A 27,019-nucleotide genomic window follows, 5' to 3' on the forward strand; every position below is an offset into this window, starting at 1 on the left:
GTCCTGTCCCTACAAGCCGTGCAAACAGTCCTTCTCCCTTCTTGCACAGTCCCTTCAAGTACTGGAAGGCCGCAATTAGGTAACCCCAAAGCTTTCTCTTCTCCAGGCTGAACAATCCAAATTGCCTCAGCTTTTCCTCATAGGAAAGGTGCTCCATGCCTTTAATCTACTTGGTGGCCCTCCTCTTAATGCAGCATATCCAAGGGAAAAATGAATATAGATGTAAAGAAAGGGAAATTGAACACTGAAGATGGACAGTCAGACATTGCATACTATTAAAATTAATCATAACAGGCACTTAAGCAAGTCAGACACTTGCTAATCTTACGGGCATGAGAAATAGCAATGAATATGTAAGAATATTTACTTTCCCCACCCACCCCAGTTTATGGAAAAAGTGGATACAAAACAATGAAACAAGAAAACTTCAGCCATGCCTTTTACTACTCTACTAAGACATACTCAGTATTTACAGCAACTTCTGTACGTTGAGAGCATCTGGCCCTGAAGTTGTCATATAAGAGTAGAGGACCAGGACTAAGTTTTCTCTGAACTGCAATAACTTTTTGGTGACTTTCTCCAATTTGTACGCCATGTCTTATACTTTAGGACTAGAGCTGAGACAAATTCCAAGCAGCGAGTTCACTCCGGATGACATACCCCATGACACATCATAACTTATGGGATCAAGTGCCAGCACTACAGGTTTAAATCAGAAAAACAGGTCAGTGTGAGGAAAACCACACTTTTTGTCTTTTATTTTCCTTTTTCTTTTTAACATAAAAGCCAGTTCTTCAACTCTGAGCTGATATAAACATTTGTATTACACCAATGAAAGTACTTCAAAAGGCAGAAATAAGCCAACACTTTCAATTCCTTCCTGATCACTGCAAATGCAATTTTCACTCTGAACTTTACATACCCCCACTTGTGATCATTGCTATATTAAGAGTGTGTGCTTTAAGACGTTGAAGAATAATCCCCACTGTCTGATTAAAAAAATTAAATTAGAAGTTGCTAGAAATAACTCACAGGCAAAAAATAAAACTCAAAGAAAACAATAGCAGTAGGCTAAAGAGACATATTTTTTCCTTCAGGAATGAATTCCCATCTGCTTTTAAAGAGCAACATGTTTTTCCATTGCTGGGAATTGCAGCCAAGCCCAGGACAATAAAGCTGCAAAGCCAGAGGCAAGAGCAGAGGGCAAGTAAAGCTGGCTGACAGAGGCTGGGCCTAGGTCCCTCTTTTATAAGCCTGTGTGACAGTGGCAGCTCAGCAGTGCCCTGCTGTGCTGGCAGCATGCACCCCTCTGCCACCCTCAGCAACTGGGAGCTCCTGGCTACTCTGCCATGGGAGAGGTTGAGGAAAAATAGGAAGGAGAAGACAGGGAAAGGAGGCAAACAGCACAGTTGGTGCTACTGGCAAAGCCAGGCATCTCTCCTGGCCACAGCTGGTTTGGTGAAACTCAGCTGGTTTGTGCAAGCTGAAGGGAAGGGAGCTTGCTCCTGACACAGGTGATATGCCTACTGATATTTTTTCTCCAGACACTGGACACAACAGAAAATAACCCTGAAAAGGCAGTGCTCACCTGGGTGACGATACCTTTAAAGTAGTTAATGAAGAAAAACATGTTGAAACTAGCTGTAAAGTTCCTGCATCTGAACTGTTTCAGCATTTAAAAAATCAAAATATCAGTTTTTTGGGCTTTACGGGGGGGAAAAAAGAAGTCAGGTTTGAGAAGCAAGCAAAATTTCATACCTCAGCACTGGCTGGTGCTCATTCAAATTCCCCCTGGCATTTTTCCCCAAGTTCCTCTGAGGATCACTGTTCTTTGAGTTCCTTAGGAAGCAGTTTCGACTGTGTCCTCCTGAGCTGTTAATGCCTCTGACCTTTTCGGAAACACTGATGTCCCTCCAGCCAGATGCATTAAATCTCCCCTGCTCGATTAAACTATTAGCAAATCATTATCTCACTGAAGGAGAAAATGTTCTTTCCCAGATGAGCTTGCCATGCATAAATTTCAGCGCCAATACTCCCCTCTACACCAAACCTTATGTTTGGCATAAATGTGCTAATTGCCAGCCATGCTCTACACCCTCACTGAGTCAGAGCACACAGCACTTGATCAGGCCTCAGCTGAGACACAACATGATGAAAATCCACCCATTCTGGGCAACACCTCTGAAAAATGGGAGACAGGAACGAGATCTTTCTGAAGTGACTGAAAAGAGCAGGGAGAGGCAGAGTAATGCTCCCAAGTCCTGCTTTCAGTACTGCCACGCCAATGCCATTCCCAGACATCCCCAGGTGCTCACACTGCCCTCACTCCCAGTGTGCCCGAGCACATTCTGCACGTAGGAGCCTCCTGCGAGACCAGCGGCAGGCAAAATCCCATGGGAAGTCCTGTGTAGTTGCTTACTTCCTTTCCGGTGATTCATCTCGTTTATCCCAAACACTAACATTTGGAAAACATTCCCAATGCCAGGTATTTCCTCACCTTCCAGACACCTGTGCCAAACACATCCTTAGCACTGATAAATGTGTGTAGGAAGGAGGTGATCCCATGCTACCCATACTGGATAAAGGCTGAGACTTTTCCTCATCCACCCACACAAAAATGTTCACTTTTCAATGAGTGACATAAATTAACAGATCCTCTGCACCAGTCCAAGAGAAACATCAGAGGTTCATCTGAGGCCTTAATCTTGCTACATTTCTATTTGATGGCATTCCTCACTTTGAAAATCACATTTCACTGTAACACTTCAGGCTACTATATAGGATTGAATCCACTGCCCTTTAAAAATGTTAAGCAGAAAGCCTTTTCCTTAATTGTGGAAAACCTTTTCCTTCATGTACAGCTAGATGTAAAGAAGATAACACATCCTCATCTTTTGAATGTCCAGTTTTCCCCTACATCTAAACCCTCTCTCTCCTCTACTGTAGATGTTCTTTACTAAACAGACAAATCTTCCCCAGTCTCTTAAAAGGGTCTCTACCCTCCTGTGCACCTACGGTGGAACACATCCTCATTCCTTTTGTACTTAGTATCTTCCTCTGTATGAAACAGAGGATTTTGGAGAGGTTTGGTTGTTTGGGGGTGTTTTTAATTAAAGTTGCTAGTTTAAATATGTCAATATCTGGTAAACAAGAACAAGCATGTTTTGGAATACATATTTTAAGAGTCAAAGACTTGAGTTGATTTCAGCTAGTTTGCTGCTACACAGATCTTTTTGGCATCACATCTGCTCTTATTTGAGCCAGAGCAAACGTTCATCAGCTTGCTTTTCTTCCCTTTCATTTTCTGGGCTCCCATTGAGAGTTATTGCAAAGTGAGAAAGATATTTTTTACATTAACTGTTCCACTTCGATTCAGAACCAGTGAAAGATTTACAGGTTCCAAGATTCCCACTCTACTCTTGTGTCCTGTAAGCATGGAAACTGATAATACTATAGAAACCATGCCAGCCTTGGCTTTCACCATGACCTGCTTTCCACCAATTTAAAAGCAGTCAGTCCTCATTATCTTACTTTTATAAGCACACTCATCTGAGGAATAATGTCATCATACCCAGATTATTTAATTTTTTATTACTTCCAACCAACTTTAAACTCAAAACAACTCAACACCTGATTTCAGTTTCTGCCTAAAACCTCCCTCTCTGCCTTTTAAATTGCAACAAAAACTTCATCTGACTGCAGCTCAGACAATAAAAGAACATCTCTCACTCTGCTGGGTTTATTTTCCTTTTTGTCACCTACCTTCTGGAACAAAATACTTCTCCAGTGGGGAAACACTGTCTTTATCCCTTGCTTGTCTCACCCCAAACTGAAAAACGGAGCACCTAAGTTTGTGGAAAGCGCATCTTTCCTAAGGATAGCTGGCTGTGGCAGCACCATGAAAACGAGCAAATGAGTCCCATATAACTCGCACTGCTTGTACTTCAAAACATTGCTTTTAAATACTTCTGTGGTCAGATCTCTAATCATCCCTACTTCAGTGGGAAATGAAACAGATAAAACTTCTCAGCATGAAATACAACAGTGAAAATGCTCTAGGAAAAGCTGTGATCAAACTGTGAACAAGCTCAGAGTGCAGACATTCTAATTATGTAAAACCATTACAAAATTATCAGTTTAAAAAAAGTCAGACCTCCTGCAATTTGGCCCAAAATAAAATGCAGTATCCGTGAAGAGGAACCCAAGTACTGCTGCTGAGCACTACTTCAGAAAGGTCTGGAAATGAAGATTGCACTCAAATTGAAATATTTCCAGAAAGCTGAGGATTTCTTCGACCTAAAAGTTAACTGTACAGACATTGCTCATCTAATGTCTTTTTTCTTATTAAACTTCACTGACACACAGGAGAAGGAAACTGTAATTCACCCTCATAAATTATCTTCCACCTTCCCTCACATGAAACAGTGGGAAGTAATCACCCCATTTTGCTATCTTGATGTATCTTTAAAGGTAGTCATTAAGAGAAACGAACATCCAGCAGGTGAACAGAGATAACTGGTCATAAGCGATGACAGGCAAAAATACACAAGTATCAGATCTGAAAAGGGGCCAAGTTGGAAGCCAGATGCACGCTGAACTATCCACTTTCCTGCCTGTTTATTCAGCTCATGTCAGGATGATTCAACGCATCTTTACACGCAGCTCCCTATTCATACAGCATCTTCTAGTCACAAAACCAGGCATTTTCCATTTCTTTCTCTGAACAAAGGCTAGAACAGTGGAATGGGAACTTGCCATTCAGCAGCGGAAACTATTTGTAAAGCTGGGAAGCTGGAGACACTGGGAAGAAAAGGCTTTAATGAAACTAGCCACTGTGTGTGCCAACTATCAAGACTTTATATATTCTTCCAAGGAACCCTGACTGAGGCTTTTTCTGTATTTACTCTTTACATCCCAGTTATTATAATACTTTGCATGATGCAAAAGAACAAAATTCACGAGAAATGCCATATTAGAAACAGGCAGCTTTTTTCCCCCCCTGAAACCAGTCTGTAGCTGCACTCAATGACCCATTAACTTATTTTTGGTTCTGTACAAAGCCAGCACCAAGACATTTGTGACTCATTATCAACCAGGCACTGGAATTCACCACTAGCGTGTCAGCTGATCCAGATCCAAAGGAAATCCCCATATGCTTGGAATTTCTAATATACAAGCACTGCAGTTGTTGCCTGGTAAGGCGACAGTTGCCATATGCAACAGAGGAGATGTTTATATTTATGTTTTTGGAGGCTTGTAACTGAGCCAGAGGCAGATAAATTTTCCCAAGTTGTGTCACTGTCCCCCAAATATAAACATAACAGTTACAGGTCACTGCTCCAAAATGTGGAAGCAGTAGAGCTGTGACAGTCTTCCAGACCAACATTTAAGCATGAAATCCTTTTTATTGTTGCCTTTTTTTTTTCATTGTGAGAGCCCACATTCTGGGCAGAAAGATATGCTACACAAACCAGCTCTGCTCACTACACAGCTTCCAATCATTCATTCATTCCCAGAGTGCAGTCTGCCCTGTGCTATGGAGGAGGAAAACTCTCATGGGTTTGGCTTTGGTATCTGCTGTGACACAGCTTCCCAAAATGACCCCACAGCACACATAGCAGTGCCCACACCAGCCAGAAGTTACGAGTAGGCAGCACAGCATTTTCCAGCCCACCAGCATCTAAGTGACAGCTAAGTGAGAAGAAGCCAGCCCTGGGAGCACCACCAGTCCTTTGAGAAGGGCCTTCAAGCAATCACACGAATCCTCCACAATCACCCAAGACAAAAGTTTAGCTTATTTCCCTGCCCTTGTAAACAGCACACAGAGGGATGGGGAGCCAAGGCAAGCACACCACATTTTCCACTCTGCTATGGAAAAAGCAGAAGATGGCTATGTAATTAGATGGTGTGATAATGCAGACACAAGGGCTGGCTACAGCAAGGTGGAAATTCTGGTATTTCATACCTTTCAAGAGCTCACCTTGGCAACCTTATTAACATTCTTTGAATTTTTGAATTAATATAATTACTCTCAATTAATTAAAATGAGGAAAGAGCAAAATATCCTTTCATGAGACACTGACATGAATAACATTCAGGGAGCAGAATGGTGACCACTAATGTACTGATACTTATTATAACTGCCAGGCAGCAGCATCTGAGAAAGTTTCTCCTCCTGCCCAGGACAGGAAACAATTGTCTGACATCCACTGTCAGAAGCTAAGTAATAGCAACAAGGTATAACAGTAAGTGCTGCTGTGAAGTCTTGATTATATAGAATAGGAAAATACAAGCTTCAAAGTGACTCCTTTGCAATTCCCCTGCATTGTTTCTTACCTCTGTCTCTCCTCCTGAGGCTCTCAGTCACAATCCTGCGCTCAAAAGATTCCTGGAGATGTGGGGGAACTGTCTGGGAAGTCTGCGAGAGCTTGCCTCCACCTCCCTCCAGTCCTGGCAGCACATCCTTAATGAGGCTGCCTGCAACTGTGTGAAGGCTCACCCTGAAAGAGACCTTTCCCCTGGCACCACTCCTCTGATGGGGACCTTGAAGTAAAAAAGCCCCCGACTGCAAAAACACAGGAATATCTGAAATATTCCCTTTCATAATTCCCACCAGCACTATGAGAAAGCTCAAGGGACATTTGAGTTCAGCTTTAAACACTGTTTGTGCACCGACTCCAGGAAGTTTTACCTCTGCTCCCGAGTACTTGTGTGTGCGCTCCACGAGCTCGGCCAAGCAGACTTCGTCGCTGACTGGCATGGACTGGAAATGAAGCCTGAAGATTTCCTTGCGAGTGGCTGCATCTGGCAGTGGCACATAGATAATTCTGTCTACTCGCCCCGGCCTCAGCAGGGCCTGCAATGAAAGCGTCACAGCAAAAGTTACAGCACATCAAGGAAGTAAAAAAACCCCACAACTCAAAAACAACACCACCATCAAATAACCAACAGTTTAAACAAAAGCATGAACCTGCACAAGAAAAGACAGTAAGGCTATTCAGCTTGTGAAATATCAGTTTATGGAAAAAAGGAATCACAGAGGAACCACAGTCATTTTCCTAAAACAATACTTCTAGACTTGTTGCAAGGTGTGCTGGAATGTTAGGACTTGGCAAAAGGACAGGTGGCAATGGACACATCCCAAGTTCAGATCTTCCAACAAGACAAGAAGCAGAGAAAAGAAGGGTTTTGTTAGAGTGAATCTGACATTGTGGATCCATGTTGCTTTATCCCACATTAGTAGGGCTGCACATGCTTACAGACAAGCAAATCACTCTGATGAGGTTTTTTTATGCAAAATAAGGTACCAACAGAGAGAGGCCAGTGATGCACAGCTTCATGCACATGTGTTTGGCCTTACACTTTGGGTGTTCAGTTTATACTGGGGATGGGAGGGTGGCACAGCAAACAGAGACAGAAAATGTAAGATGGGACAATGCCCACGATGGGCAGCATGGAAGGTTCAGAATGGATGGGAGGAAAAGATTTCTAGAAGAGAAGCACAGCCTCAGGGCAGGTCATTGGGGAGGCTGTGGAAATTCTGCCTTTGGGGGTTTTATGGCTCAGCAGAGGAAGCCAAGCTCTCTCTGATCTGGTCTGGTGAAAGTCCTGAGCAGGAGGGGGACCACTGGGCCTCTGGAAGCTCCCTTCAAACATCTTTCTGGACAGGGTCAAAAAGTAAACTTTATCTATATATAAAACAATTATATCCAATATAGAGGAGAAGCCAAACTCTTAAATTTATGGGAAGGGAGGAAGCTAATTTCCCTATGTTTATAAAAAATCTCCAAGATTTTTGAAAACCATCTACAGTAAAAAAAAGTAAAAACCCTCCAGCCTTTCTTACTTAACATTTGGAAAAAAGAAAAGCAAAATACAATAATCCCATGCACGGCAAATGCACATAAATAGTATTTAAACTATTTTTTTAGAAACCAAACAATGTTTATAAGATTCAGCGTGTAACCTAAATTGTTTTTATGTTATGGTTCTCCCTTGGGTAGACTAGTTTGAGTTCCAGATGACTAGAGATATTGCATGGCTGTCCTGGGCTGTCAGCCAATAAGTCTTTTCCCAGCCTGATCATGTCAGTGAAAGTCATGCTGAAAAAATAGTAGGAAAGAGCTTTCCTTCCTGCACAGCATTGATCAAGTTAACACCCTTCCTAGAGTTTCTTTAAAAAGACTGTTGTGGTGCTTCAGAGTGGAAAAATGTATCCTGAATGTTAAGAGACATCTTGTTATTTTTAAAATAAAACATGAAAATGCTCGGCAAAAAGTGCACGGTCCTGTGGTGCTGCATGGAGCTGTACAAGGACAGAGCAAGGCTGGGAAGCCCACAAGTCTATACCCAGCCCAGCACCCTGTGTCTGCAGTGGCCAATGCTGGATCCCTACAGAAGAGGGCAAGAAACAAGATGTCCACTGATATTTGCTCAGCAGACAGTGCTGTTTTCCACTCCTAGTGAACCCACCCAAGAACTCAGCTCACTGACAATGTCCTGACCAGCGAATAATTCAGTGTCTAAATCGTGTGTGTTCGTCAGGATGTTGCCATTTTTTGCCAACACACTTGAAAGAGAAATTTGCATGTTTCAAGACTAGGCTTGGAGGGAGTGGAATTAAACTGCAATTGTGTTCTGCGTGCTCTTAAGGAAATGCCCATAGCTAATTCTATTATTTAGAAGAAACAAGACATGTTCACAAGAGTACGGTGGTGCCTCTTTCAAACCAAGGCAGGTTTCATCAGGACACCCAGATAATTAGAACATCTTCTAGAGCCAGCTTAATTTCCCACTGATGAATGACCAGGGCTGTGGTGCAGGTGGGACAGGGAAAATGCTCAGTGCCAATCAGCTGGGAGCAAGCGCTCCATTGTCTGGCGCTCAGTTCCAAGACACAAAAAGCACAACTGCAGATCTAACACACTGAACATACTTTTTTCTGGTCAGTGACTAAAATCTGTGTTCCCTCCAGTTTGTCCCCAGTGCTTTGTGGTTTACATATGCTGGTAGTTGAAGGCCCAAGTTTTAAGCATGCTATCATTACTTTTTTGCTACAATCAGGCCCAGGGACCTTATCTAAGGCGACCAGATGTGCTGGGAACTGTACAAGAAAAGCACAAGTCAGTTGCAGCAGTGCACACTGGCTATATCAACACAGACAAAAAGGAGAGAAAATATTCTACAACTTCAGCTTGAGATGAGAGTCAGGCTCCCTCCAGCCCCTGGAGACAAAAGCAGATTGAACTGAGAGCTGGCCTCCACCAGCCCTCCTGACATGGTGACCCTGGGAGACCCTGGGCACAGCCTGACTGCTCCTGGCTCTGCTGCCATCACCTTGGCCCCTTGGGAAGCCATCAGGCTCCCCCTGTCCATGTTCCTGAGGAGCTAAAATCAGCAGGAGAGGGTGAGGAAGGGGCCTTCTTTGACCTATCCAGTGTTCCTGAAGGAAAAAGGCCTGGTGAGGGGCTGGGGGTGGGCTGCAGAGTTGCTCTGCTGCTGGATGCTCAGAACACAACAGCAAGTCAAGGCCTCTCTTGTTTGCAGGACATCAGGCTGTCCTCCCAGGCTTTTAAACTCTGCACACTCCTCACAGAGATGCTTTTCTTTTCTGGCCAAAATAATTCAGAATTAGGAAGCAAGCTGCACGTAGAGGTTGGCAGTAAGGGAACACAACATTCCTCATGATGTCTTTGCTCACTGGAGAGAAGTGAACTCTTCTGGGTTGCTTAGGGAAGCCTGCTAGGGGACATGATGTGGGCACCTGCAGCACTTCAAGCCCAAGGCCCAGGCCATGCTAATCAGCAGGGCTGATTTGGATGGGTACTGGCACCACGTTTCTCCTCAACACCATTTTTTGTACAGACCTAGAAGGTACTGCTTTTCTCAGTGGGATGTTGTGTGATCCAGTCTCCACCACAGGTAGGGATTTAGAGATGGCTGCTCCTAGCACACCACGACTTTTACAGGCCATTCCAGAAGATAGAGCTTCAATCTTGCAACAAGCACTTTGAAAATGGGGAGAAGAAAGATAAGGACAGCCAGGTCACCTCTGGGCCAGCCCCACTGCCCTGGGCTGGGTGCAATGGGATTAGATGGTGACCCACTGGCAAGGCATGAGGATTGATCCACGTTGTGGAGTGGGACGAGAAGGAGGAGGGATTCAGCAGGAGCAGGCAGTGGCTCAGGTGAGCAGGAGCAGAGGCAGGAGGGGGAGGGTGAAGAGTTGAAGCAGGGCTGCAGGCCTGGGCAGATGCAGCTGCCGGGAGCGCGAGATGAACTGCTCGCGACTGGGAGACGCAAACCCGATTCGGGGCGAGCAGCACACAGGAGGTGGGAAGTTGATGGGGCCAAAATTAATTGATGTGTGCACAGAGCTACATAACTCATTCATGTCGAGATGTGAGGGCTGCATTTTACTCGCAGTTTACTTCAACCAGAAAGGCACAAAATGAAGTAATTGGGGTTGTGGTAGAAACCAGAATACTTCGAACCCAGAATAATTCATACCACTGAGTAATTCTTCTGCAGGTTTATGTGATTTTTGTTGTTGTTGTTACCACAACAGTTATGCAAGTGCTCATGCATTGAAAGGTTATGAGTGGTACACAGGTACAACACTCCTCTGGGGAAGACCAGGAAAGTGGGGTAATTCTCATGTAATATAAAGTATCATTGACAGCAAAACCACAGTTTTTTAAAGAAAAACTGCTCTCCCCTTTCAGAAAGAAACATTTCATTTTGCTGTAATAAAAATGGAGTATTTCCTCAAAATATATAATTGGAAAAGATAGCTAGGTCAAAATTTTGAGCACAATTATGAAGACAATTATTTCAGGAAAGAAAACATTAATAGGTAAAGCCTGGAAAATATTTGTGGTTCCTGTTAAGAACAGACCAGATTTAACCTTAGGGCTTTGCTAATTTTCCTCCTCCTCTTTCCCTTTTTTTTTTTAAGCATCTACCTTTAGTTAGCTTTATCAAAGGTTACTCGGCCATTTTAAAAATCACATTGTCACAGAATGCAGAACTACAACAATGGCAGAAGCACAACCAGCTGAGCTCTCTATGGGACAGGAAAAATATTATTTTCCTACTGATCAAAAGCATTCTTAATCACATAACAAAAAACTCACACATGAACTGTGCAAGAGGGTAACCTACCTTTAGCAAAAATAAATACAACTTCAAAACTCCCAAGCAGTAAGTGGCATATTGAAGTGAGTAAGAGAAAGCAAATCAGTTCAGGAGGTAGAGAAGCTCATCTGGAGACTCAGTGTTACTGCATATTCTCCACCGCAATTAATCTCCACAAGTAGGGAACAAATTTTTATACTAAATTTGTTTCCTTTCAAGCAAATACATTGCTTTTAATGTGAAACCTAAAAAATGCAACTGAAAAGTTTAATTTTGCCTCTGGAGTCTGTTGGGATTAGATCACTGATGAAAATGAGAGGACTGGGAATAGTTCTTTTGTAACTCAATCCTTCCAATTTAGATTAACAATTCCTATTTATGAACTGTGGTCGGGGCTCCTACATACATGGACTCAATGCAAGAGATGCTCTCTATCTTCTAACCTCATTGGACAATGAATTTTTTTTTTTTTTTAAATTTTTTTTTACTTTCACCATTACAGTATTTGAACAATTCTAAGCCATTTTAAAGAAACAGAATCATGGAATCAGAGAATGGTCTGGATTGGAAGGGACCTTAAAGATCATCCAGTTCTGCCATAGGCAAGGACGCCTCCCACTAGACCAGGTAGCTCCAAGTCCCCTCCAGTCTGGCTTGGAACACATCCAGGGACGGGGAATCCACAGCTTCTCTAGGAAGCCTGTGCCAGGGCCTCACCACCCCATCACAGCCTTCCTGCAGCCTGTGGAAGCAGTAGCTGTTTGTGAGATGTTTTCCATGGTTTTGCCCACATGTCAGGACAGATGCATTGCAAGTGTGGGAAGTGTTAAGGCCTTCTTGTGCCATCATTTACCTCTGGCAGGAGTGAAGGCAGTTCCCATCAAGGTGCTTCCCCTACGCTTTTGAGGCTCACCTCAGTGCCTATGTTTTCGTTCCCACTCTGCGCCAGAGCGGGTCATGCTCCCAGCCCAACAGATCAGGAAGCGCCTGGCATTTTAGGAACTTTGAAAGTTTCAAGTACAGGAAGCTCATCCATCCTGTTTGAGAGATTATTGGGGGCTTTTTTGCAACCATGGCTTAATCACCAAAATTAACAGAAGGTGTTGAGGGGAAAAGACACATGGGAGTATTAGCATTAAAGACTTAAAAATCACAGTCCAGTGGAAACTAAATTTTATTCTCCCACAAAGTTTTTACTCCCGCTCCATCTGGCACGAGCTGCTTCAGGAAGCAACCCCAAATTCCTCTGTTCCAGGTGACACACTTATTCACTCTGTCACAAGGCTGGAGTCTTGTAATTACAGGCTCCTGAGTCAAGCGATACTACTTTGTTCCTGCCAAGAGCCCCTTTCCTCACACTCTTCCACCTCCCCACCTTCTTCCTTCTGTGCCAACATCTGTCACCACCCTCAGCACATGCCAACATCTCTAACCAGTTCCCTTCTTTGATGACTTTTTTTGCTGGTCACCACCCTTGTACATCTCCCAAGATCTGTGCAGATTCCTCTCTGCTGTCATTACACAACATCTATTACTCCTCTCAGGGTGGAGCACTTTGGTTCCGTAACCTACGGTGCATCATAAAATGCATTTGCTAACAGAATTTAATCCAATATTATTAGAAACCAGCTCCTAGAAAATGCTGCAGAGTTCCCTATGTGAAGGCTTCGCTTTGCACACAGATTTATAAAAGCCAGGCTGCACGGCCTTTCCGTGGTGTCAGCCTTGCTCAAGACCTGGAGCATTGTGCAAGTTGACAAGAAAGGACATGATAGTTTGACAGCAGGTGTTCAGCGGGAACACGCTACCGAGCGGCGGCCGCGCGGCAGGAACCCTCTGCTCAGGCATTCAGCAGGAGCACGAATTAAAGGCAGGGAGCAAATGTGTGCTTTGATACCCTGGCAAACAGCAAACCAACTCCAACTGGGAGACAGCTGAGATGATCCCAGTCCAAAGCAAGATGAAGAGATACAGAGAGTGAACCATCTCCAAAGTAAGAACATGATCTGTCCCTCAGATGCCCCTGCCTGTGTAGCAGCTAATCCCTCTGCCTATCCTCCAGGTATACATCTTCAGTTCATCTTTTCCCTTCGACCACTAATTCATACCTGTTTCCAGTTTGTCACATCAACAGAGGGAAATTTCTCCATGTAATTCCATGTGTCCTCTGGAACTGCTCTCTTTGCTGGCTACCCACATGAACTAACACCTTCAGCCAGCACTACAGATCAGTCTCTTAGCTATTAGAGCAAAACAGTCTACCCTACAGTGTGCAGGAAAACAGCAAAATCATCCTTCCTTACAAAATGAAACCTGGGGAAAGAAATGCCTTGAATCAATTGAAACCACTGTCATCACCTGCTGGAACAACATGCCCCGCTTCTGCATGTCTCACAGCACCCAGTCATTTCCACTAAGGGTGGTGATTTAAAACAGATATGAGTGTAACTTCAATAACTATGAACAGGCAGTGCTTCAAGAAAGCAAAAACTTCCAGAGTTGATGTGAAAGCATATCAAGCCTCAAAAACCTCCAAGGAAGGTCAAGCTTGGCTTTCCAAACCTCCACAAAGCTGGATGCCACAAAATATTCTCATCTTTTTAACCAGACTAACAGCAGTGCCCTGACCACTGCACATCACCATCCTGCCACTGGCAGAATTTGATTGATACAGCCAATTCACAGGGGATCGTGGAGAAAGGAGACCTAAGGAGACTTGTTCTCTTGCAATGAGACCGTGCAAACACAACTGTGAGGAACAATGTGCTCCTTGGCCCATGCAGACAATACCAGGGCACGATTTTATGTAGTTTTGTTCATATAGGATTAAAATATCTCAAGAAACTGATTTTCAACCATTTCTCTTGGCAGAAACATCTGCAGGCAGATATTCTGCAGCTGCAGAACCAGTATCTCCATGCTTTTTTTCTCCATCTGATATTTCAAACAGTTAAATTGGCCAGTTGGCACAAATCACTGCAGTGCTCATTGGGAGCCAAGCTTTGCCCGGGCCTCCATCTATAAAAGTCTAAACCTGTCAGAAACAGAGCCCGTTTTCAATGCAGTAAAAGCAGTGCAAACCCAAGCAACCATGCTCATACAAATCCAGTTTGGCACCACAGAAATTCAGCTCCAAATTACGGGTGTTCAAACCCACTGAGGCACCGCCAGGGAATCAGGCTCTCAATCCCCCCTGCTTTGTCAACATGGCCTCAGAAAAGCAATTTATTCTTCACAATCTGCCCATACCTTCAGGACACTCAACCACACGTTCTAAAGCCACAAACTTCCTTTGCAAAGGGGGTGTCAGACACAAGGTTTTATCCTCTCCCCATGTCCAGTCTGAGCAGTTTTACCACAAGGGCACAGAGGATGTCCCAATTTCCAGCTGTTTTCCTGCAATTTTAGCAAGGAGCAGGAGAAATCTAGTCCTTTGCCACTTTCTAGGTCTCACAGTGAGGTTTTAATTCAGAGAAGACACTGGAAGATGCCCACTCCATACAGCCTTTTCTCCCTCATTTCTAATAAAATGATTTTTAGTAAAGTTAAAATTAAGTGAAGGGGAAAAGAAAAATCTATCATCAGCTAATAAACAACATAACACACCCTCTTCAGTGCATGTTTACATAAGAGAGTCCTCCATGCTCCTGTCTAAGAGGTGCAAAACCTCAGGAATGTCAGCTCTTTTCTTCCTTTCCCTTTTTTTTTTTTTTTCCTGGTGGGGGGGGGTGAGTGGGGGTTTAATGAAAGAACCCCTTTAGAAAAAGATAACAATTACATGTAATGGAACCTGGAACCAGACTCTTTTGGCAATTAATCACCCAGGAGCCGTTGCAATCCTGCAGGCTGTTTCTGACAGATTTTGAGAGCTTTACAGGAATCACTGGGATAAGATGTGCCTGGGCTGGCTTCTGACAGGGACCAATCATGTACAAAGTGTATTGTTGGTTTTGAGTTTTGTACTTTTTCATTTGCCTATTCATACACACACACACACAAATATATACATATGTCTACACACATACACACAGATGTGTGCACCCATATCTACATTTCCACAGGAATCTTTCATTACATACATGGAACAACTGCAGAACTCATTTGTTGGCCCAGAGGCAAAAAAAGAAAGAAAAAAAAAAAAGAAAGAAAAAAAAAGCCTTTTCTTCCTCTCAGCAAAGTAGAGCTATCCATCACTTAACAGAGATACTTCCTGTTTTCAAGCAGTTGGGAAGGCATGACTTCCAACCCAAATACTTGGCTTGGCAAACCATTCCTGTGTTGACAGATGCTTTTATAACCACTTCATTCCACCTGAAGTTTCAGTATAAAAGGAGGTGGTTTTCATTGCCGGGTCTTTTTACCGTCCTTTTTATTTTTTTTTTTTCTGAGGGGGGAGAAAGGGAAAGCAGAAAGGAGAGGAAAGAGAAGGAAAAGGAAGGAAAATACCACAATTATAACAGCTGGATGACAGAGGTTAGCATAGCTCTGACAGATGTTACCATGTAACCTCAAAATGACATGTTAGAGAAAAAACAAACCACCGAACCTGTTCCTTGTAGGAAAGAGATTTTGAACTCCTGCCAAAATAGCACAATTCTCCTCAGAAGCTTTCGAACACTGCAACAATGATCTACCACATAATACATTATTTTCCATACATAAGCTTTACCTTTATATCACCAGTGCTCGGACTGATTAAATTACCAGCATGGGATGAGATGTTTTTCTGAGAGACAACTTAGCCCCAAATGAGAAAAACCGACAGCAGGTCAGCTCCATCAGGACCTGCCTTGTAACAGCTTTTCATCTCCTCCTTTCTGTTTTCCTAGGATTCATCCACAGGACATGCTCTGAACACTTCTTGAGGCCACATACTTCAGTGTATGACAAGGAAAGTTAAACTGTGCTGCAGACAAGAAGATGTATTTCTAAAGCTGCATGAACCATTTTATATAATCTTTTGTCATACCAGTTTCTGTATTCCTTACACCTGGTCACTTCAGTGACTACCCTATCACAAAATTCTTCATGACTTTTCCTGGCTTGTGACCAAAATTTACAGACCTGTCTGACAAACTACGGATAAACAAAGTGCAGAAGAAATATTCCCGGAACAAACCAGATATGTGACAGCAGCTGCTTCTAAAGAAAGAAATCAGCAGAGAGGTAGGCAACATCAAGGAAACAATTCAGAAACAGTTTCAAAAGGAAATCAATGACTTTCCGTCATTACTGCCAGCTCTGCGGTTGAAAAAATATAAATTTCTGGTTTTCATTATTTGAAAGATCTTATTTTACTACTGTGGTTCTGGAAGACCATTTTAAGCAATAAAGTAGATACCAGTCACAATAACTGTAAGCTAAAGGAAAAGTCATTCAACTCAGAGAAGAGAACAAAGCCACTATACAAAATATATCACTCATTTGTACTTGAACACCAAGTTGATTATGCCTTTTACAAACCCATCTTGAGGCCTATATTCCAAACAAACAGGGAGTGAAAAAAACTCATCCTGGTTTAAACCCCTCTCTTTGGGAGACACAGCCCTCCTGCCCTTTCACAGTTAACACATACTGGGTACAATGCAGGTGCCAAACCCATTTGAGACCAACTAGGGCAAACTTGGGGACACCTGGCAGCTTTGGGGAGAGATCCAAGGGGTCTTTCTCCCTTCCAAGGCATAGCTGGTGGCCAGGCAGAAGCCTGCTGAGCAGAACAAACAGCACAGGATGCCTCTGTTCGTAGGATGTCAACGATGCTTTTGATAAAGGAACAACCAGAAGACACACTATGGGTTTTAACTCACTACCTGGTAGTGGAAGAACTGCAGAACAGTTGGGTTAGAAAGGACCTTAAAGATCATCTAGTTTCAACTCCCCTGCTATGGTTACGTGCCTGAACACTGAAGAAACCCTTTCCTTCTTTCAAAAGGTGCATTCTCAACCCATATTTAAGTTATAAATTGAGGAGAAAAAGAGAAACAGGTGGGTAAGAAGCCTCTAACCAGCACCTGCAAAGCAATGCTCACACAGGGAAGCACTATTTGACATAGAACATCTAGCAGCAGACATGCAGCATGATTCTTTAAGCAGTTACAGAACCTTCTCAGGTCCAGATGAGCAAAAAGACTTTGGGAACAGCCAGATATGGACACTGAGGCTGCTCTTGGAGCCACAGAGCAGGTGACATGGTTCCAGTGACAGAGAAAGAGTGGGTAACACTGAAGAATTGCACGGCTGACTCCAGAATCCCAGATAGCTGTATGCCAGGATATTAATGCAGTCAAGACACGGCTAATTAAGAACAGCAGTGCACTGGCTGGGTCAGAAGCCAAGACACTCTGCCTGAAGAAAAGGCCCCACAGACATGCCTCCTCTTATTAGTGCAAGCAGACAATCACTGACTTCCTCCACCCGGATGCAGGAAGACAACCTGGTGGTTTTCTCCCTCATACCGGCAGAAACCACTTTGTGTGTTGATCTTGGAGTCTTGTGGGTGGTGCAGAGTTTACATAAATTACAGAGCTCACTGCAGCTGCCGGTTGCAAGCGACAGAGAGAGCTGCAACTCTGGGGTTAAAATACATCCTTTCAGCTCATCAGGACTGCAGTGGTGCTGACAAAAGTCCTGAAATCATTCTGCAGGTCTGCCAAGCGTTTATAGCCCCTAGCAGACACGAAATATTAGAGGAAAATATTTGGTGACACTGAACTCACATTTTTCCCTACGCTGCCAAGAGTTCCATCAAACAAATGCGGAACCCTGCTGATTGTTGTCCATCTGGCTTTCTCCTTGACTGTCCCCCACTTTGTGAAGCCACCTGTGATGTTTCTGGTTCTAAGCACTTTACAATATAAGAATTATTTTGGTCAGTCCCTTTTACATGTTCTACAGTCAGCCTGAAGGCATTCCTGCCATGGCAGACAGTCTGGCATCAGATCTGGCTTCATTCTTACCACATATCCTAGATATTTCCATCTTCATTTCTGGATAATTTAGGAGATTAAGTCTTGTTCAACTCCCTGACGAATCTCAGTATTTGTTATAAATTCACTCCATTTAATACCTATTATTTCCCCAAGGCATTTAATTTCAAAAGCTTTTAGATGTCTGTCTGTACCTTTGGTGAATTTCCAGCTTTCACATCCAACTGTTAAGGTGGAAAAAGAATTTCAGTGGAAGACTCCTACATCAATTTTAAATTGTGGATTATCAACACCTACATCTTCTTCATGCTAGTCAAATACAGCTGCTGCCTCATTGATGTACTGCACTATTTCCTTCTGGACATCCTGTCCATCCCATCTTACTGCCATGCAAAGTGAAGATGCCTGGTTTGCATCTTGCTTATTTTTGCATCACATTATCAGGGCTGAAAATGACTGTTGTTCTCATTAAGTCTACTCGATTTTTAACTCGCCTTCTCTTTTTTCTTTTCTTTCCCCCTCTTTCTTTTGCCTGTGTCTGCTGGAAAACAACCCAGCTGTGGTTTTTGTTAAGTAACATAATGTATGTTCTACCTGAGTTATCTTTTTTATCTCCCACTTTTTCCCACTTAAATGAACAGTGGCTCCAAACAGCAGGGGTGAAAGATTGCACCTCTACTTGTCTGCATGAATGAGTATTCATCCAGTCAAGTCGTACTTCAATCAACAAAGCTGCACCTTGACCTACAGCCTCAATGAACTTCTCTTAACATACCCTGTCATTTCAAGATGCTACAGTACCAGTCCTGATGGACAGATTCAAATACCTCTAAAACTATGAGTACAACCTAGATTTTAAAACACTGGGGGAGGTGTTTCAAAGAAGGGTTTAGTTGAGTTATGCTCACGATTAAATTTGGTCAGCATATGACCTTCTGTTCCACTGAACTTCAACTCATTCCTTTATCCTGCCTGAAACACCACAGGAGAAGACTTTTCCAGCAACAACAATAAAGCACAGAATCATAGTAATTACTACAGCAGTTCGGGCCATCGTTAATTTCTGCTCTTCTTTTTTGTTGTTTTTTTTCCCCTCCGTAATTACACTTTTCTAACAACTAAAAATTCAGTTACCTTTACCTTTCTTTTGTTGTCATTTTCTGGGTCCATACTCATTTACAGCCCGCCCTCTGTGTTGCTTTTCTGTCTCTGCTGTGAGCTTTATGATGGTCTACTTACAGCTTATTTCTTTGCCAAGATTTAGAGATCATTGCTCTACTCAGCCATTTAATATTATCATTGCTTATTTCCTTCTCTTCTTGTTGAAAATATTTAGTTTATTTCCTGAGGAAGTCTCCTGAAGTGTAAGCGATGCTGGTAAAGTGCTTTCCTATCACCTTTTTAACACTTGTTCATACTCCTTTGATACAGTCAGAAACGTATCTCATTTCAGACTGCATTTACTTGTAGTATAATTCACAGAAATTGGGTTTTCCCCCGAAAGGGTCTGTTTGAACAGTTAATTTGCATAATTTCAACAACTTTTACATATATAAACCAACTATGATTTATTAGTTCTTGGCTGTCTGGAAAGCTGCATTCATGTGCCAGCTATGAAGCTGTCAGGCAGAAAGGCCCAAAAGAAGCCATGCTGAGTTCTTGAGGTGAATTTTTTCCCTTCAGCTAAGCTTTCTTGTGAAGTGTTGAGGGAGTTTTACTCTCCTTCAGTTTACAGGTGTCCAAATAGGTGTGAGCTTCCTAAGTGAACAAGCCCCTTCTCCTTATGGAATGCAGATTTTGGAAACCATAAGCCATTTCAAAGCATAAAGAAGTTCTTTCCATAACCTGAGCTGTACATTTTGTCAGCTAATCTAGTAAACAGCTTGTTACATTCCCATCCTCTTGCCAGTGTCACAGAATCCCCCTCTTCAGCTCCTGGGAACTGCAATGTATTAGATAAAACACTCGATTGCCCCATTATTACAAAAGAAACGTTGTGTTTTTCCTACCGAATTCCAGTGGTAAGTGCAACGTGGAAACAGGAAATATCTTCAGTGTTCATGCTAAGGTCTTCCCGGAATTTAGCAGTGTTTGATCCTAAAAGCTTAAGTGACTTGCCAGGGAGTCACTTTGAACCACCAGCTTTATCTTGGGCTCTAATCACTGTTCAGAGGAAGATTCAAACCGTAGTCAATTTAACATTACTGTCTGATTACTCCTCCCGACAGTACCATTTAAGACAGACAATAGCCCAGTTCAAGATGCAGCTCAGGCATGGTGTGCCCAGAGCCCGATGTTGCCCAAGGGCGATGTGGCTCGTAAGGAAACACCTACCTCGATTTCCTATTGATCTGGAGCTTCCCGAAGCATTTGCAAATTGCAGGAACCGCACTGAGACATCTAAAATTTAAATTACTCTAACTTACTTCACAGGGCCATCAGTATTCAAAGCTGCCCTCTAACCAAGAGGAAATACAAATTGCCCTTTGAATAGAGACAACTCTTGGGCTCTAGGGTTAGGATTTATTAAAGGAATTTAAGGGGAAAAAAAAATCCTACTTCACATAGCAACATTTCTAACACGAGAGCTTCACAACTACCGACATTTCCTCCCACATATTATTTAGCTTTCAAAATTATATTCATTCTTCAAGTTTCTGAATTCATAAAGCCATGCTTTGGCTGAAGGCCAGAATATGCAGGAGGAAAAAGAATCTCATTTTGCCCAAGATGCTCTGATGGAAAAATCAAGAGTTTTAGGTTCTTTCTGGGGATGCAAAGATATAATCTTTTTGTACCAATAGCACATGCATGCAAAAATTATTCTATGGGAAATCGGTGCCAGGAAATTCAGCTTCTCTCATGATGCATGATGGGCACCATCAAAATGGTCACAAACGGTGCTGACAATGAATCAAACCCCATTTTAAACACAAAAATGAAGACAATTAAAATGCAAGTGGAAATAACTTGCTCCCTGGACAGAGCTGGGGATTATGACTGTCAGATTTTGACAAAACTACAACTTTTCATCTGCTTAAGGCAAGTTAAAATTCAGTTAACGCACAATTCAAATCCCCCCTTTGCAAACACACTTAACATCTCTTTTTCACAGGCAGCTATTTCAAAACCAGCACTTTTATAACAGAGAACAGAATTTAAAAGCTCAGAAAACTTCCATTCTTAAACTGTAACTTCAGAACTGCCAGCTTTCAAAGGTAAGTGAATAAAATAAATGCCAGACCACAATAACCTACACAGATGGGTGATGGGATGTGTGCCGGAGACCCCCTCAGCAGCACAGACAGTCTGCAACAGCAGCAGTCAATCTCTGCAGGTTTTACCCTCGCTTCTGGTACACCTGCATACAGCCCAACACAAGTGTTCCATAACTCACAGGGTTTCAAAATTCCTGGAAGATTTATTGGCCAATGTGACAGTTTTTAGCCCCTCTGAGAGCGCAAACATCCACAGAAAAAAACTTCAGGGGGGCTGAGAGGGTGGAAATGAATCTCCCAGTTAATATTGCTTTTTCATCCCACTGTGCTCATAGGAAAAATCCTCCCAGTCCTTGCCCATAATGCAGAGTTGCACACTTGATATTTTATTTCCTTACACCAATGCAGTCCTAGGATGGACAAAAACCTGTTTGGGCCACAGCTGTGCAGAACTGCAGGGCTCTGCCAGGTGAGCATCCCTGGTCCTCTGCCTGCCAAAAATGCCAGCCATTCTCAAGGAAACATTCCATCTGCAGAAATCCAGGGGGCTCTGAGAGCTCTCTCAAGCACCAGGCTTCACCTGTCTACAAAATGCTGGGATTTCATTACAGAGCGTCCATTTCCCTCCTCTCAGTTCTGTATCCACAAACCAGCTCAGCAAGGCTGACAGAAACAAGCCATATATCCCTGCTTTCCCTGCCTGTGACTGGAGGAGAGCAAAGATAAAAGAAAAAAATTCCCATCACCTTTACAATAATCACTGCAAAACTGTACTGAATTTATCAAAAGGAAGGATGATTTCTCACTCATTTTTTAATTACAACTTGGCAAGCTTGGAATAAAATAAAAATGCCTTCTAAATTTCAATTCATTACTGTATACTACTGGATGCTAAATTATCATAATGCAGCTGATGTTACTATTCATATTGCTGAAAGGAAACTTGACACATCCAAGTGGTATCAGAGACAGTTCCTTGAACTTCCTACTTGTATTTTCTTTAAGTCAAACTTTTTTCAATTATGTATTTCCTGCTGGTTTTTTTTTTTTCTCCAAGTTTTCTTTCTTATTAATTTCAGTGAAGCAGCTGTAAGAGGTAACAATTACAGCAAAAATGTTTAATTACCCAACTAGATTTTAAACAGTACCTGTGGGCATACATGCTCCTTACGAGAAGTTACTTAAAAGTAAACCCGCAAGAATTATTGTTAAATAATGGCATGATTATCAAAGAAAATTATTCTCTGTGAGTCATTTTACATTAATTACAATGTATTATTTGCAGGGCAATGTACAGGCAGTTCATTCCTCAGTGTTCCTAGGGGAGTTTAATGAGGAGCTGGTCCTATCAGGAGCCAGACTGACAAGGCCCTCGCACAGAATCTCTGCCTGCAAATCACCCCATCAACACCAGAGTCTGCAGCACTCTTGGCAGGAATGGACTGGAGCAATAAAAGTAATGAAAATCAGTTAGAAGAGGCTACAAGCAGCTCTAAAAGATTTAGAGAAAACCATGGAATTGAAGACCTGATCAGATTTCCAAACCCTGTTTTCTAACCCTCTTAAAATATCCTCTCCGCTTTTGAAAAATCTCTACAAATGAGTCTGAATTAACAGGGTGCTCTAAAAATCTGACAATTCATTCAGAAAAAAGCTATTCAAACACCATTTATAACTGGTGAGAGAATATAATTCAGGTAGCTTTTTGAAATGTATATAGTAGAAAAGTAGCTGTTAATCTCTACAATTTTCATTCTTCTAAGAGGAAACTGCATCGTGCATGGGTTTTGGAGGTTTTTTTGGAAGACAAAATCTCTTCTACAGCGGCAATCATTTTAATGAGATTTAATAATACAAATAGTTTACATGTCACACTTACTGTGTTTTTATGCATCAAGCTCAGCTGGAGGGCTCACAGTCAGTTCTAGAATAGACTAGAAATATCTTTTTTGAGAACTTGGATTATTATTCGTAGTACTCTTCCATTACCTTTCCAAATTCCTCTCTGATGAGTCCAGCAAAGGGAGAATCACTGTAAGAATGCACACTTACAATTACTACATTTACAATCACTGTAACAACGCACACTTGCATTATTAAGACATTAGAGCCCCAGCCTGCTGCTGTAAAACCACTGCAGCTCCTCTCTCCTGGCACTCTGTTAATATTTACAGCAGCAGAGGCTGATCCCAGAAATTAAACAGTGGCCAGTGGCCTTCTCATCATATGAATCAGCAAATTTATATAACCTCAAAATCCTGAAACTTGGGTGGTTGAATCTTACTCATTATCCCATCACTGAATCCTCCTGGCCAACAGGGAATTCCAGGCTTTGGAAATTAACTCACTGTGATCAACACCCAAGGATTACAGATGGCTCCACCCTGCTCCAGGGAATTAAAGCCCAGGTTAAAGAGTTTCCTTACTGAGGAATTGTAGCTAAAAACTAAACCAGCATTAATTATTTCTAGCACAGAGGAAAAGCACCTGGAGCTGGAGCCAGACCACAGCAGAAGGGATGAGAGGAAAGCAGGAGAAACACAGGAGGAGAAAGATAATAGAAGAAGTCAGAAAGAGAGAGTATTTTCCATTAAGGTAAGTCAAGAGAGTCAAAGATGGCAATAGGATTCACACACAAAAGCAGCTCCTGGGAGGATCTGCCCCAATCAGCACTGCAGCTTGACAGTGAATTGGAATGAACACCAGCAGCTAGAGCTGCACAGGTTTTGTAGCCCTTCATTTTCTGGGAAAAACTTTAGGCTAAAAACTTTTGGGTCAGAAAAGCAAGTTAAAGACTCAGACATGGTCATATGGTGTCTCCCTGGGGCTTTGCCGGGATGCCATAAACTTTGGTGGAAACGTTCTGCAAGCACAAGAGCACTTCCAAACCAAAGTATATCCTCCCATGACCAGATGTCTCTTGTAAAAACCCCAACTGGCTACCAAAGAAAACACTAATTTCTGTTAAAAGAAACCAATCTGAAACATTGATTATTCATAGAAAAAGCTGATTTTTCCTTTTTTTTTTCTTTTTTTTCCTTTTTTTTTACCTACAGCAGCACCTTCCAAAAGATATCTTTTTCTATCCAGGCTAGCCAAGGTCAAACAATTTTAGAAATTATTCTTGTATAATTTTTTTGAGCATGAAAACTATTTGCTAATATTTTACTGAAAATTAATCTGAAGGATTGAACACAGTAACAGTGCCTATTCTTTAAATTCCACTGATAAGCACATCCTAGAGCTCCTCCAGGGAATATGCCCTGCCTTCCCTACTGCCTGAACATGTCACCCTGGAGTCTCTGCTATCATGCACACCCAGCATACAGGGACGGGTTATCCTTGTATGGTTTGACAGAACAGTAGAAGCAGGACGTGGGAGGGCAGCCAAATACCTGAGGCTAAATTCCTGGCACATTAAAAACCTATTTACTATTGCCCATAATGCTATTTCATATATAAAAATACAAAAGGAGATCCATGTGGAATTAACTATATTGTTCATTTCTGTGGTTTTCCCTTTGCCTTTTTTTTTATTTTTTTCACATGAAAGAACTAGGTCAATACTTTCCAGAATTACCCAACTTGTTTTATACTATGAGAAAGGAAAACCATTCCTAGCATGAACACTGTTTGGGTGAAAACAACATTATTTATGGGAATTTTTCCCACGTGAAATGTTAGAAAAAAGGCATTGTAGAAAACCCCTTTCACCATATGGAATATTACAGTTTTTAATGTGAAATATCGGTACAGACATCTACCACTGGAACTAATAAAGCAGTAGCAGTCTGTTAGATGGGCCACTCAGCAGAAGAAGATTATACCCTGCCTTTGGGTTTGACAGCTCTGCTTTGATTTTATAAGTGTGCAGAATAATCTAGATTCTCTGTGACATTTAAAGTGCCCCTTACAAGATCCATCTGCTTGATTTTCCCAGTTTTGACTTCTACATCAATTGTCTCCAATTTGTTCAGCCACCTGATACCCAGCTACAGGGATGCTGTCACTCTCCACGCTTCCCCTACACCTCTGGGTGCCCCACTCTCAGCTTTCAGTCCTCTGAGTGATAGGGGTGACAAAACCAAAGTGTCAGCCATGCCAGAACAACGACAACTGTTTAATTTAGCTGCCAGGCTCTGTCATGTGTAGAAAAGAAAGTTTACTAGAAGTAAAATCCACCCAAACTTGGACAGAACTTTCGAAAAGGTAAGAAAAAGTACTCACATAAGAAAAGTCTGAAGTCTCTCCTCTATTGTGCAAGGGGTGAGAGAGTTTCTGAAGCAAACCACAGTAAAATACCCCAACAATATTGGTATGGGCAAAACCAAAGACTGTGGTAAGAGATAATCTCCTACCAGCTTTTCTTGAGAAAAACAAAAGTGGTTTTTGTTGACATGAAGAAAAGCTGAAGCAGACAATGGTCCCAATGGTCCAAGAATCATCATTATAAAGATTCCTATAATCAATCCATTTGACAAAGAGTTGGACAACTTTAAGTACAGACAGCACTATCTAGATCACCTAGAGTAATTCTAAAAAGCATCTGGGACTTCAGCTTCACTAAGGCAGGCTGCATGGGTGTGCCATTCCACCTTGCCAGCAAAGACAATCATTTCAGAATTTCAGAATCAGCTGTGGCTTCTTTTAAGGTATATTTTATTTCTTTTCCCAGCAAATTGACATTCCAGCTGATAGGTCTGGAGGCATGTTCACATTCCACTATCTCTACTTAAAATATTTAAGAGAGGAAAGGTAGCAGATACAGGTAAGTGTGGTGAGTCACATACTCACCCCAAGGAGAAGTGTTGCTTGCCTTTGATGAGGGAAGTAAATAATTAGCTATACTTAGGGCACTTCTCTTCCAGTCTCAGAACAACAGTACACAGGCAAAAGCTTCTGAAGGCTTTAAGAAGGGCTACTCTCAAAATTCATCGTCTCCCAGTGAAGGCAAAATGTTGTCCCTGCCAAACATCTAGGCACTTGATCTTGAAATATTAAACTGATTAATGATGGTAATGATTTACCTTCATAGACTGATTCCGAAATAAAATGAATAATTTTGCCACACCCAAAAAATACTTCTCAGGAATGTACTCACTTGCATGAAAGACTTCTACAAAATATTTAGGGTCTTTGTCTCTCTGTTGGTGAGAAGCAATGGCATAATCATGTGAGACGAGGGCCTAAATAAACTTCTCTTTAGAATATTCCAGTGTTTTCTTCTTTCTTGTTTAAGAGGACAGTAAGTCAGACTTGTGTCATGACCATGAATATTTCAAGTGTCTGATTATGAACCTCAGTGAACTGGGGGTCCACATGGATGCTTGTCTTGACATTAATCACTGCACACACCTCTGATAGTCAGGGAAGTTCAGGCTCCAATTCTTTTTTTCATTAAAAGAGATACCGAAATAAAATTATTTTTGCCTTTAAACTTCCAATGGACTACAAAAGTGCAAAAGACTATAAAGGAAATAATAGAATTACAGTTTGAGTTGGAAGGGACCTAAAAGACCATAAAGTTCCAACCCCCCTGCCATGGGCAGAGATATTTTCCTGAGACCAGGTTGCTCCAAGCCCCATCCAACCTGGCCTTGAGCAATTCCAGGGATGGAACATCCACCAGTTCCCTGGCCAGCCTGTTTCAACCTCACAGTAGATAAAAAACCAGTTTGGTTAGCTTAGACGAATCCTTTTTTGCTCTTCACTGTTGGAATTTATTTCTACCCTCATCAA

The 27,019-nt window shown here is 42.2% G+C and overlaps 1 protein-coding gene across 2 annotated transcripts in view; it reads right to left on the minus strand.

The window, feature by feature from the left end:
* SPATA5 (spermatogenesis associated 5) overlaps positions 1–27,019 on the minus strand; it is a 161,909-nt gene that overhangs the window by 26,523 nt on the left and 108,367 nt on the right. For both annotated transcript variants that reach the window (XM_038136214.1, XM_038136215.1), the window contains one exon: positions 6,692–6,856. In XM_038136214.1, the coding sequence (XP_037992142.1) occupies positions 6,692–6,856 (165 nt within the window). The remainder of the gene's footprint in view (positions 1–6,691; positions 6,857–27,019) is intronic.

This window comes from Motacilla alba, chromosome 4 (assembly GCF_015832195.1).
Source record: "Motacilla alba alba isolate MOTALB_02 chromosome 4, Motacilla_alba_V1.0_pri, whole genome shotgun sequence".
NCBI classification, from domain to species: domain Eukaryota; kingdom Metazoa; phylum Chordata; class Aves; order Passeriformes; family Motacillidae; genus Motacilla; species Motacilla alba.